The sequence below is a fragment of the Myotis brandtii genome, unplaced genomic scaffold (genome assembly GCF_000412655.1).
Source record: "Myotis brandtii unplaced genomic scaffold, ASM41265v1 scaffold51, whole genome shotgun sequence".
Classification (NCBI taxonomy): Eukaryota; Metazoa; Chordata; class Mammalia; order Chiroptera; family Vespertilionidae; genus Myotis; species Myotis brandtii.
The window spans coordinates 2,226,197-2,238,403 of NW_005369442.1; the positions used below are offsets into that span (position 1 = coordinate 2,226,197).

The window sequence follows — 12,207 nt, forward strand, 5'->3', positions numbered from 1 at the left end:
GGCCCCTAAATAATAGACTTTAAAATTTATTACTATAAATTAAATGAAATTTCATGGTTCTCTTTCATCATTCTCATTCAGAGGACTTGTAATATCATCATTTTTGTCCAAAGTGGTTCAGAAAAAGGATAAGCCAGAGAAAAATAATTTAAGGATTCAGTATACATTCTGGTTTTGTTAGAGGCAATTTCTGAAATACCTGAAAGTTTTTGAAATGATGTCTAAGCTATAATTCTAACATGAAACTGACAATAAATCTATAAATTTTCTGATCTCTGATTATAAAGGCAGTGACAAATAAAACATTCAGTACATAAACACTTTAAAGCTATTTATTAACTATTTCTCTCTATTTGGTATTGTCATCACTGTTTGAACTATCAGTGTCATCATAAATAGAAGTGTTTCTTATTGAAGATACCATCACATCTATAATTCCTTTTTTGGGGTTTTCTTCCAAATCAGTCTGTATTGCTCCAACTTCTGCTAACTTCCATTCAAGTTCTGCAATAATAACCCATCATTAAATTAGATTAAAATCTTAGAAAAATGAAAAGAAGAATTTCTCATCTATATGAAAAGAGTTGATTCTAATAAAATTAATGTGAAAAGGGTATATTTTTGCTGCAATATACATATTTTAATTCAAAATGAATTGACAGTAATACACCATAAATTCTTATTTTGACACTCACCAAAATAGTCACCTGGAAAACCCGCTTTTTGTGACAAAGTACAGAAGGCTTGGTCACATTTAAATCACTGAGAACTAGAGAGAAATACTATCGCAAACCGTAATAGACATTACATCCATAAAAATTTTCCCAGTCCTTATTGTAATATTGCACAGTGCAATTGCTACATGGCAAACTAGTGTAGCATAAGAAATTTTGGTTACAATTTTTATTTTAAAATGATTGAAAATAAGTTGTTTGAAAGTTCAAATCAAGAAGCTAAAAAAAGAACAATAAAGTAAACCCAAGAAAATCAGAAAGAGGGATATACAGAAAGAAAACACTCAACAAAGTAGGAAAACAAAGTAAGTAGAGGTGACCAACAAAATAAAAAGCTGGTGGCTTGAAAAGACTAATAGACACACCTCACACAAAAATCGTGATAAGAAAAGGGGGAAAAAAACAAATAATACCAAGAATTGACATGGGACATAACCAAAGTAAAGATTTTAAAGCTCTGAGACTACTTATGAAAACACTAATGCCAATAAATTTGAAAACTTTAATGAAAAAATTTCAACAAAAATATGAAATACCAAAATATATCCAAGAGAAAAACTGTAAAGAATTGACTTGATAACCCCAAATTCCCCTATTCCTACAAATTCACCATTTTGTCAATTTTATTCCTCAGTACTGAGTAGATGAACAGAATATGAGAAAAATTACAAAATGCACTTTTAAGGAAAATTACAAAATATATTACATTACAAATATATAACATATATATATGTTATATTTATGAGGAAAATTATAAAAGACCTAAATAAGTGACAAGAGATATCTCATTCGTGGATAGAAATATCCACTGTAATTAGGATATGATGTCTCTAACAATTACTCTAATAAATAATCACAGGATTTTTCACAGAACTTGACTGATTCTAACATTTATATGAAATTTTGAAAAAGACTTGGCCTACGAGAGACAACTAGATTGTTATAAAGCTAAGACCATCCTATATTGATTCAGAGATAAGCAAATAGTAGAGATGTCAGAAACAAACTAAAGTATTTTTGAACCATAAAAAATAACATAGGAAACATTTAAATCAGTAGGGAAAATACCCCACACACATTAAGATGGCTACAATAAAAACAAAACAAAACAAAACAAAAAAAAACAGAAAATAACAAGTGTTGGTAAGAATGTGGGACACTTGAATTCTTGCACACTGTTGGTAGGAGTATAAAATGGTGTAGTTAGTATGGAAAACAGTATGCTGTTGCTCAAAAAATTATAACAGAATTACCGTATGACTCAGCAATTCTACTTCCAAGTATATACCCAAAAGAATTGAAAACAGGGACTAGAACTGATTATTTGTACATCATGTTCATAGCAGCATCATTCTCAATAACCAAAAGATAAAGGCAACTCAAGTGTCCATCAACAGATAAATGGGTAAGCAAAATATGGTATAAAAACACAATGCAGTATTATGCAGCCTTAAATAGGAAGGAAATTCTGATACATGCTACAACATGGATGAACATTGAGGACATTAAAGAATACTGTATGATGCACTTATACGAAGTACTGAGAGTAGTCAAATTCAGAGTCAGGAAGTAGAATGGTAGTGGCCAGGGGCTACAGGGAGAGGGGAGTGGGGAGTTACTGTTTAATTGGTATAGAGTTTCAGTTATGCAAGATGAAAGTATTCTAGAGATGGATAATGGTGGTGGTAGCACAATAATGTGAATGCACACAATGCCACTGAACTCTATACTTGAAAATGGTTAAATAACTTACTTATTTACAAAATAAAGTCCTGGGTATATAATGTATATCATGGTAACTGTAGTAAATAATACTGCATTATATATTTAAAAATGTTTAAGATGGTAAATTTCATATTATGTATATTTTATGGCAATTTAAAAATATTTTTAAATATTTTTATTGATTTCTGAGAGGAAGGGAGAGGGAGAAAGAGAGAGAAACATCAATGATGAGAGAGAATCATTGATTGGCTGCCTCCTGCATGCCCCCTACTGGGGATCAAGCCTGCAACCCAGGCATGTGCCCTTGACTGGAATCAAACCAGGGACCCTTCAGTCAGCAGGCTGACTGACGCTCTATCCACTGAGTCAAACCAGCTAGGGCTAAAAATATTTTTAATATACTAGTAAAAAAGCCTGGACCAGATAACACATTATTCATGATAGTGATTGTCTCTAGGGAGGAAAGGAGGGAATGGTACTAGGAATGGAAATATAGGTAACTTCAACTATATCTGTAAAGTTTATTTCAGCAATTTAACAAAATAGCTGAAGCAAACATGAACAAATGTTCACATTTGTTATTTTTGGTAATTACATAAATGAGTGCTATATTATTGTTTTTCCTATTATTTAAAAAAAAATAAGTAAAGGAATGAGGTCCAAGCTGAAAAAAACAGGGTGATAAAACAAAGAGAGCCCTAGAGACTAGGAGAAGGAAAGCGGGTAATTCAGGAACAATTAAGGTATTGGAGGCCTCAGTAAGGCCAAAAACAGTTTTAAGGGAACTAAAGAGTGGATAAACTAGCTGTTAAAAACAACCATTCACAATGGCTTTAACACAACGGTAAGAGAAAAAGATTTGTATAATATGAAATTAATGCAGTTCCAAGTAATAACTTGATGAAGGATATGGCCTCAGAACTAAGTCAGGAAGTAAAAATCATTAAGGAAGGTAGAAATATCAAGTCCTGTGTTATGTACTATGAAAAAGAAAATAATAGGATATATGGTCCTTGTGCTTATTAGGGAGACAAAATTCAAAGGGAATTAATTAACCAACAAAATCAGATAGTATGTGGATAAGTTAAAAGTTAGTTGTATAGAGAATACATGCTATAGAAATTCAATAGAGAACAGGAAGACAGATTATGAATTGGTCCAAAATCATATCATGGGTTAAATGGAAAACTAGGAGACCCATGAGGGAATAGGATTTGGAAGCAAGAATAAAGAGTAGGTTATTTGGGGCACAGGGAAAGAGTATGAAACAAAATATAAAGGAACAAATGAGTGTGTCTGGGGTAGTGGTTGAAGTCCAGCCTGGCTGCACAGAAACTGGAAAGCATTGAGAAACACAGTTAGATAAATGGGCTGAAATTCTCAGGCAGAAGATTCCGAATTTTTAACTTATTTGAGACAAGGAACCAATAAGGACTTAAGGAATTGGGTGTTATGATAAGAATATTATTATAGGAAATTAATCTAGAGGAATACTGGAAGAAAAGGAAAGCAATCTTATGGAAATAAACTTTCATGATATTTGTTAATTTAGTGAAGTTTCACCTCTTTTTTTTCAAACAAATTTTAAAAATAATATAATTACCTTCTAGCTTGAGATTTATTCCTCCACATTCTATAATTCCAATGAATTTGCCTTCTATCTGACCGTTTTTATAAACAAAAATTGTTGGTAAGCAATTATCATGGTAGTGTTGAATACAGCTATTCACGATGGCTTTTGTAAATTTAGTTTCTGGAAACTTTCTTGCTAGAAGACTAAGATGCTGATTAACCAACAAACACATTGGTATGCTAAAAAGAGAAACAGTACATACATGATCTTTAAAAAACAAACTACTCATCTCAGTCTAATAAAATAAGTGAAACATCTCCATAGCAAAAATATATCTTTAGATATTCTTTTAATAAGCCCGTATCAGTATTGTCCTCTATTGTTACCTTCAGTCCTCTGATTTTCATTATAAACACCAAACAGCCTGGGAATAAAGCTAGCTACCATGGGAATTTGAGGCCTAACTAAGGCTAACCACATCTGACTTAGCATCAGTTTAATCAAGCCAGTTCCTACTTTATATGACACTAGAGGCACAGTGGACAGATTCGTGCATCGGTGGGGTCCCTCAGCCTGGCCTGTGCCCTCTCACAATCTGGGACCCTTCAGGGGATGTCAGACTGCCGGTTTCAGCTTGATCCCTGCAGGGATGTAGTAGTGCATGAAGTGGCAGGTGGCTGGGGAGGAGCACGAGCCTGAGCCCGGGCCAGGCGCTGTGCAGCTGGCCCCACTGTGCCTGTCACAGCCGTTTGGTAGAGCTGTCATGGAGGTGGGAAAGGCTTGCGTCTGTGAGCCTGGCATCTGGCGCCCGTCAGTCAGCCGAGCAGCGCTCCCTCTGTGGGAGCACACTGACCACCAGGGGGCAGCTCCTGCGTTGAGTGTCTGCCCCCTGGTGGCCAGTGCACGTCATAGCAACCGGTCAACCTGTTGTTTGGTCATTTGGTTGCTTAGGCTTTTATATATATAAATAAGAGAGAGAAAAAAAATGACACTTCTAGGGAACCCATGGCAGTTCAGAATTGAAACAAAGGAATTCCAACTCTTATCACCATCAAAGGTTTATTTTCACATGAGATTATCAAATCCAAAACTCCTTATCTCCAACTTCCTTGTTTTTCTTGACTCTAACAAACATCACCCACACTTTTCCTTGACATCCCACTCCATACCACATTCTGTTCTCCTTAATCCAGAACTATTCCTCATTAGAAATTTAAAATTGATTGGAAGTGTAACCAAATCCTGTGATTTTTCCTGCTTTATCACTTATCTCCAATTACCTCCATTTATCCCTTTTCTCCCAGTCTATCATTCACTCACAGCTTTATTAAAATGTTTCAAAGCTAGTCCTCTATTCATCCCATACTTCTTGCATTTCCTATGGGACTTTTCTCTGTTATTCTGCTTCCCTCCTTTCCTATTTTCTCAATCTTTCCTTCTCCACTTTACATAAACACATTCAAGTCAGTAAATTTTTTAAAATTCCCTTACAACTCTCTGTCCCCTTCTAATAACTACTCTCTCTCCTTCTGTTCACAGCCCAGATGAAAAAGAAAATAAAAATCTATATGTTCTGTTCACTTCCATTCTTGAAAGGCCCTCTTATTTGGCTCCTGGGAAAATACTTTCTATTGATTTCCTTTTTATTTCTTTGACTACCTTCTCCTATCTATGCCTCAAACATACATGTTCCTTGGGATTGTGTTCTGAACCCTCTTATCAGTTCAGACACACTCTCTGGGCAATCTTATCCATTTTGATATATACAGTTAATGAACTTCATTTCCCCTCCTCTCTTAACAACTAAAACAAAAATCTAATCTTTCTCCTCTATTTTCTTTTAATAAACCTAAATTTGCTAGAAGTGTAGCTTTCCTTTTTGTCTTTGTACTCATTTCCCCATCATTCATATGGATTATATTTGAAATAGTGTATGAGAAGAAAAAGATTAGTGTAAACTATGTTGATCAGGGAAAGCTCCTTTGAACAGATAAAATTAGTTTTTTCTCTTGGACTCCCTTTGTATGTCTTTTCAAAAAATATTTTTAAAAATAATATTCAATGTTTAATTAACCTCTTTCATGATATCATAGAAGCATCCTATTTCCCTTTAGTATTTTCAACTCCTAAAACCTGTCACACCCATAGTCTAAGCTCACTTACTGAGTGACTCATGCCAGGGCACGCTGCATGCTCCAGGCAGATGAAGACCCTTCTAGACTTTTGTGTGCTCTTTCTGTTTGTGGGACAAGAAAAATCATTTTAGTTGTTGTGAAAATCAAATGCATGCTTCATGAAAACTTGATAAAAGTTACTAAGAAAAAAATGATGGTTAGATGTGGGCCAGAAAAATGTAAATGATCAGAGAAAAATACAGATTTCTGCACTCAAATTGCTTTGCATGTATTTGAGTTTTTGTTCCATTTAAACAAACCCTGATAATGGAAATCAATGAAAATGCACTAAGTTCTAAGTGAAATAAGCCAGTTAGAGAAAGATCACATGATCTCACTCATTTATGGAATATAATGAACAACATAAACTGATGAACAAAAACAGATCCAGAAACAGAAGCATTGATCAGACCGTCAAACCTCAGAGGGAAGGTAGGGGAGGGTGGGGGTAAGGGGGAGAGAGCAACCAAAGGACTTGTATGCATACATATAAGCATAACCAGTGGACACAGACAACAGGGGGGTGAGGGCATGAGTGGGGGTTTGGGGGGATAAGGACACATATGTAATACCTTAATAAAGAAATTAAAAAATAATAATAAATAAATAAAAATTATTTTTAAGTGTAAAAAATGCACTAAGTTCTAATCAACGTCTGGGAGAGGAATTTTATATATTATTCTCAATATATTTTTACTAAACTTGTTTCACAAATTTCAACAAAGTGTGTGCAAAAAAAAATGTATGTCAACATTATAAAGGCAATATATGACAAGCCCACAGCTAACATCCTACTCAATGGTGAAAAGCTGAAAGCCTCTCCTGTAAGATCAGGAATAAGACAAGGATGCCCACTCTCACCACTTTTAATCAACAGGGTATGAGAAGTCCCAACCAGAGCAACTAGGCAAGAAAAAGAAATGGAAGGCAACCAAAATGGAAAGAAAGAAATAGAAGTATCACTACTTGCAGGTGATATTATATGTAGAAAACCCAAAAGACTCCATCAAAAAACTATTAGAACTAAAAAAGAAATTCAGTAAAGTTGAAGGATACAAAATCAATATATAAAAATCTGCTGCATTTCTGTACACTAACAAACTATCAGAAAGATAAAGAAAACAATCCCTTATACAATTGCATAAAAAATAACTAGAAATAATCTTAACCAATGAGAAGAAAGATATATGTATTGAAAACTACATTAATGAAGGAAATTGAAGAAAAGAGCAAATAAATGGAAAGATATTCCATGCTAATGGATTGGGAAAATCAATTTTGTTAACATGTCCATACTACCCAAAGCAATATACAGATTCAGTGCAATCCCTATCAAAATTCCAATGACATTTTTCAAAAAAATAGAACAAATAATCCTAAAATTTGTATAGAACCACAAAAAATACCTGAATAGCCAAAGCAATCTTGAGAAAGAACAAAGCAAGAGGCATCACACTCCCTGATTTAAAACTATACCACAGAGCTATAGTAATTAAAATAATGTGGTATTGGCATAAAAACAGATACAGTGGAACAGAATAAAGAGCCCAGAATTAAACCCATACATATATGGTCTATTATTTTATGACAAAACAACCAGCCAAGAAAATACAATGGGGAAAGGACAATCTGTTCAATAAATAGTGCTGGGAAAACTGGACAGCCACATTTAAAAGAATGACATTTGACCACTATCTTACACCTTAGACAAAAATTAACTCAAAATGGATTAAAGACTTGAACATAGGACCTAAAACCATAGAACTCCTCGAGGAAAACAAGCAGTAAGCTCTTTGACATAGGTCCTGCCAATTATTTTTTTAACCTGAAACCAGAAGCAAAAACAACAAAAACACAAATAAATAAATGGGACTACATTCTACTAAAAAGCAAAGCAAAAGAACCATCAACAAAATGAAAAGTCAATCGACTGAATAGGAGAAAATATTTTCAACTCATATATCTGATAAGGGGCTAATATCCAAAATATATAAAGAACTCATACAATTCAATAGCAAAAATACAACAAGCAATTAAAAAATGGGTCAAAGATCTAAATAGGTATTTTCCCAAAGAAGACATACAGATGGCCAACAAGCCTATGAAAAGATGTTCCACATCATTAGTTATCAGGGAAATGCAAATAAAAACCACAATGAGTAATCACTTCACCTGTTAGAATGACTGTTACAAAAAATACAAGAAATAACAAGTGTTGGCAAGGATGTGGAGAAAAGGAAACCATGTTGGTGGGAATGTAATTTGATACAGTCACTATGGAAAACAGTATGGAGGTTCTTCATAAATTAGACATAGAACTACCATATGATTCAGCAATTCCACTTCTGGGTTTTTAATTTGAGAAAATGAAAACACTAGATTAAAAAAAATGTACCCCTACGTTCATTGCAGTATTATTTACAATAGCCAAGATATGGAAACAACCTAAGTGTCCATCAGTTCATGAACAAATAAAGAAACTGTTATATATATACACACAATGTAATACTATTCAGCCATAAAAAAAGAATGAAATATTTCCATTTGCAACAACATGGACAAACCTTGAGGGCTTTATGCTATATGAAAGAAAGACAAGTACCTTAAGATCTCTCTTAAATGTGGAATCTAAAAACAAAACAAAACAACAAAAAGCAGCTCACAGATACAAAAAACAGATTGGTGGTTGCCAGAGGTGGAGGATGGAGGTTGGGAGAAATGGGTGGAGGTCAAAAGGTTAAAAAATACTTCAAAGCGGAGAATTACACACACACAAAAATCTTTATCTTCATCTGACATATACAAACATACATTCATTTACTAATCTTTATACTGGCCCATGGGCTGCTCATCGGAGTCCCCCTTAGCTTTTCTCATCTAAACTATACCATAATGCATTGTCTTTATTTTCTTAGTCTTGCACCCAGGCCAAAAATCGCCTTTTCTTCTACAACATCTAATGTTGATTAGATTGATTCTACCTCCTTATCTCATACCTAGCCTCTCCTCTCTTTCTCCACTGCCTTACTCCTTTTCTTTCTTATCTGAGCTATGTCAGATTGCCCTGAATGGTCTGTTTCCAGGCTTAGTTCTCCAAATTCATCCTTGACCCTGCTGACAAAGGGACCTCAGTATGAAAATCTCATCATGTAACAACTGCCCTTCCCTCAAGCTTAAAATCCTTCAACAGCTCTCACTGCCTTCATGATAAAGTCTGGGCTCCTCAGTGTAGCTTTCAAGGTTCTTCATGTTCTGGCTTCTGCCTGTCTCTCCAGCATTATTCTCTGCCCGCTATCATATTACTTAAAGCACTCCAAAGCAAGATGATGTCTCTTATTTATGTATCTTTGTTCAAGCTGTACACTCCACCTAAAATATCCAATTCAGCCTGTCTACTTCCTCCACCTCTGTAAACTTGGGGGATCTTTTCTTATTTTTTGAGGACAGCACCAGGGTAGAACTTAACTACTCCCTCTTCAGTGCCCTCACTCTATAGAACTCAACCAAAGCACACAAAAGACTTTATTACTACATTTAATTGTCTCTTCTCTAGTGTACTGAAATTTCTTTAATGGCAGAGATAGATGCCTTATATATACCTCTGCATCTCTAACACCTACAAAATCTTCAGAAATACTCTTAAGATAATTGATGTTATATATCAATTTATGGAGCAAGAGGCTAACAAGTTAAATGACTATATGTTTCATTTACACTTCAGAATTCTTTTGGTAATTTTAACCTGCTACAAATGTAGACACTGCTTTATTTTAATGAGTGGCCTACTAAAAGTAACATTAGAAATGCATGTACTGCCTAACTTAAATATTAATTTTCCAAACAAAATTGCCATAAATTGACTTTATAAGTTTTGGTTTTCCTCAAATAGGTGAACTTAATTCACTAATATCAAGTTTAGGTTACTTTTATCATTACTATCAGAATGAGAGCTGAGTCAGTGGTATAATAAACACAATGAAGTGAGTGGTGTGACTGGCAGAAGGCAGGCGGGCACTGGTGGTGGCAGTGAAGAGTATGGAATTAAGAGAGTATGGCATAACAGACTGTGGTACAAGGAGACAGTAGCTCCTTGAAGACAGTTATGATAGCAAGTGGTAGGGGAACAAATGTGGATTTGGGGTTTGGGGGCCAGAATTAAACTCCATGAGAATTATAAAATATTAAGGAGACCTCTAACATCAGAAAACAAGTGAAGAGTATAGTTATGGTATGCGAGATTCAAGATATGCAGTTAGGTATAAGAATAATACAGAAGTTCCTCCTCCTACCCCGCCAAAGTCAGAATTTGGGCACAGATATAAGATTTCATAAAATCAGAAGCAAAGCTAATTTTACGCTGAGCCACTAGGGTCAGTGGCCCAGGGTTAGTTAGATCCCTCTAAGGTACTCTATGTAGGCTGAGTCTTCACTTGGATAAGGAATGGGCCCAGTTCTAGAAATTTAGTGGCAAAAAAGTATTAAAATTATAAAACTTAGGAACCTAGTTAAAAAACAAACTCTTACCCTCCTAGAGTTACAAAAGGCAGCTAGAAATACAAACTTATTAGTTATGCTTCATTTTATAATATTAAATTATAACTATTATAAAGAATATTATGCCCTAGCTGGTTTGGCTCAGTGGATAGAGCGTCGGCCTGCGGACTCAAGGGTCCCGGGTTCGATCCCGGTCAAGGGCATGTACCTGGGTTGCGGGCACATCCCCAGTAGGAGGTATGCAGGAGGCAGCTGATCAATGTTTCTCCCTCATTGATGTTTCTAACTCTCTATCCCTCTCCCTTCCTCTGTAAAAAAACAATAAAATATATTTTAAAAAAAGAAAACTAATATTTTACGTAACTTTATTATATTGCCCAAAAGAACTTCTGAGCTCACAGATACTTAAAGTATTATAAAAATGGATCCTTAGACTTTAAGTCCATCAAAGCACATGGCAGTTTGAAACCTGACACTAAAACTCATTCAACCTCTTCTATAAGTTTTTGAAAATTATTGGTCAAAACCAGTAATTTATCTAGAAATAACCATTAAAATAATTTTATACCAGGGTATGGTAATTCAGAACCAACATCTATTCTGCTTATCATAATGGGTTTCAGGAGAAACATTCAGTGTACCACTTCAGTATATAACATTTATGACACACAAATCTTAGTATTGTAAATGTTGCTATTTCATATACTTATTTGTGAAGGACCCACATCAGCAAATCTCCAAATTGGGTTAGCCAGATAAGTGGAATAGGATAAATTGGAAATTATTATTTTTAAACTATTAAAAAATTATTTACCAAGCATTTTAGTTACAGTAAAATTAATGTCTTCTTTTATGGGGTATGATTCCTATCAAAATTTGTCAGAGGAACTGGTGAGCTGGTAAACAGCAGGGCTCTAACTTGCTCTGTATAGAATTTCTCTGAGGACCTGAAGAAAGAAGATATTTTTTATTCAGAGAATGAAATAAGGACAACAAGGGCTACTGCCCCGGTCTCCGATCCTGGATCAGGTTAGAGCCCAAGCAGAGAGAGGGCTTGGGACCTAACACTAGAGGTGCTGTTTCTATGAGAGATTTGTGAAACTGGGAGGTTGCAGCTCCTCTTTGACAGAGACTTGGGGAAAGTCCACTCTTCGCAATTATCATTATACCAGGCTGATGAGACAGGAGGACATATGGATTATACTTAGTACAACTAGGTACTCTAAAACTAACTGGGGGAACAGGGACATGCAAGGAAATTGTTCTGTTAAAAGAGACAAGAGATATGATATATTCAAATGCACTGCCTGAGCATTGATTGGATTCAATTAAAAAATATATCCTATCTAATAAAAGAGAAACATGGTAATTAGCCGTACCTCCGCTACCCTTCCCATTGGCTAATCAGGGCGATATGCAAATTAACTGCCAGCCAAGATGGCGGCCGGCAGCCAGGCAGCTTGAAGCGAACAGGATGCTTGCTTGCTTCAGTGACGGAGGAAGCCAA

At 35.1% G+C, this 12,207-nt stretch overlaps 1 protein-coding gene across 1 annotated transcript in view; it reads right to left on the bottom strand.

The window, feature by feature from the left end:
• Positions 1-324: 324 nt before the first annotated feature.
• The window catches only part of PDCL2 (phosducin-like 2), a 19,712-nt gene continuing 7,829 nt past the window's right edge, over positions 325-12,207 (bottom strand). The window contains exons 4-5 of the mRNA XM_014548470.1: positions 4,063-4,271; positions 325-504 (exon numbers count right to left, since the gene is read on the bottom strand). Coding sequence (XP_014403956.1) covers positions 350-504; positions 4,063-4,271 — 364 coding nt within the window. The 3' untranslated portion in view covers positions 325-349. The remainder of the gene's footprint in view (positions 505-4,062; positions 4,272-12,207) is intronic.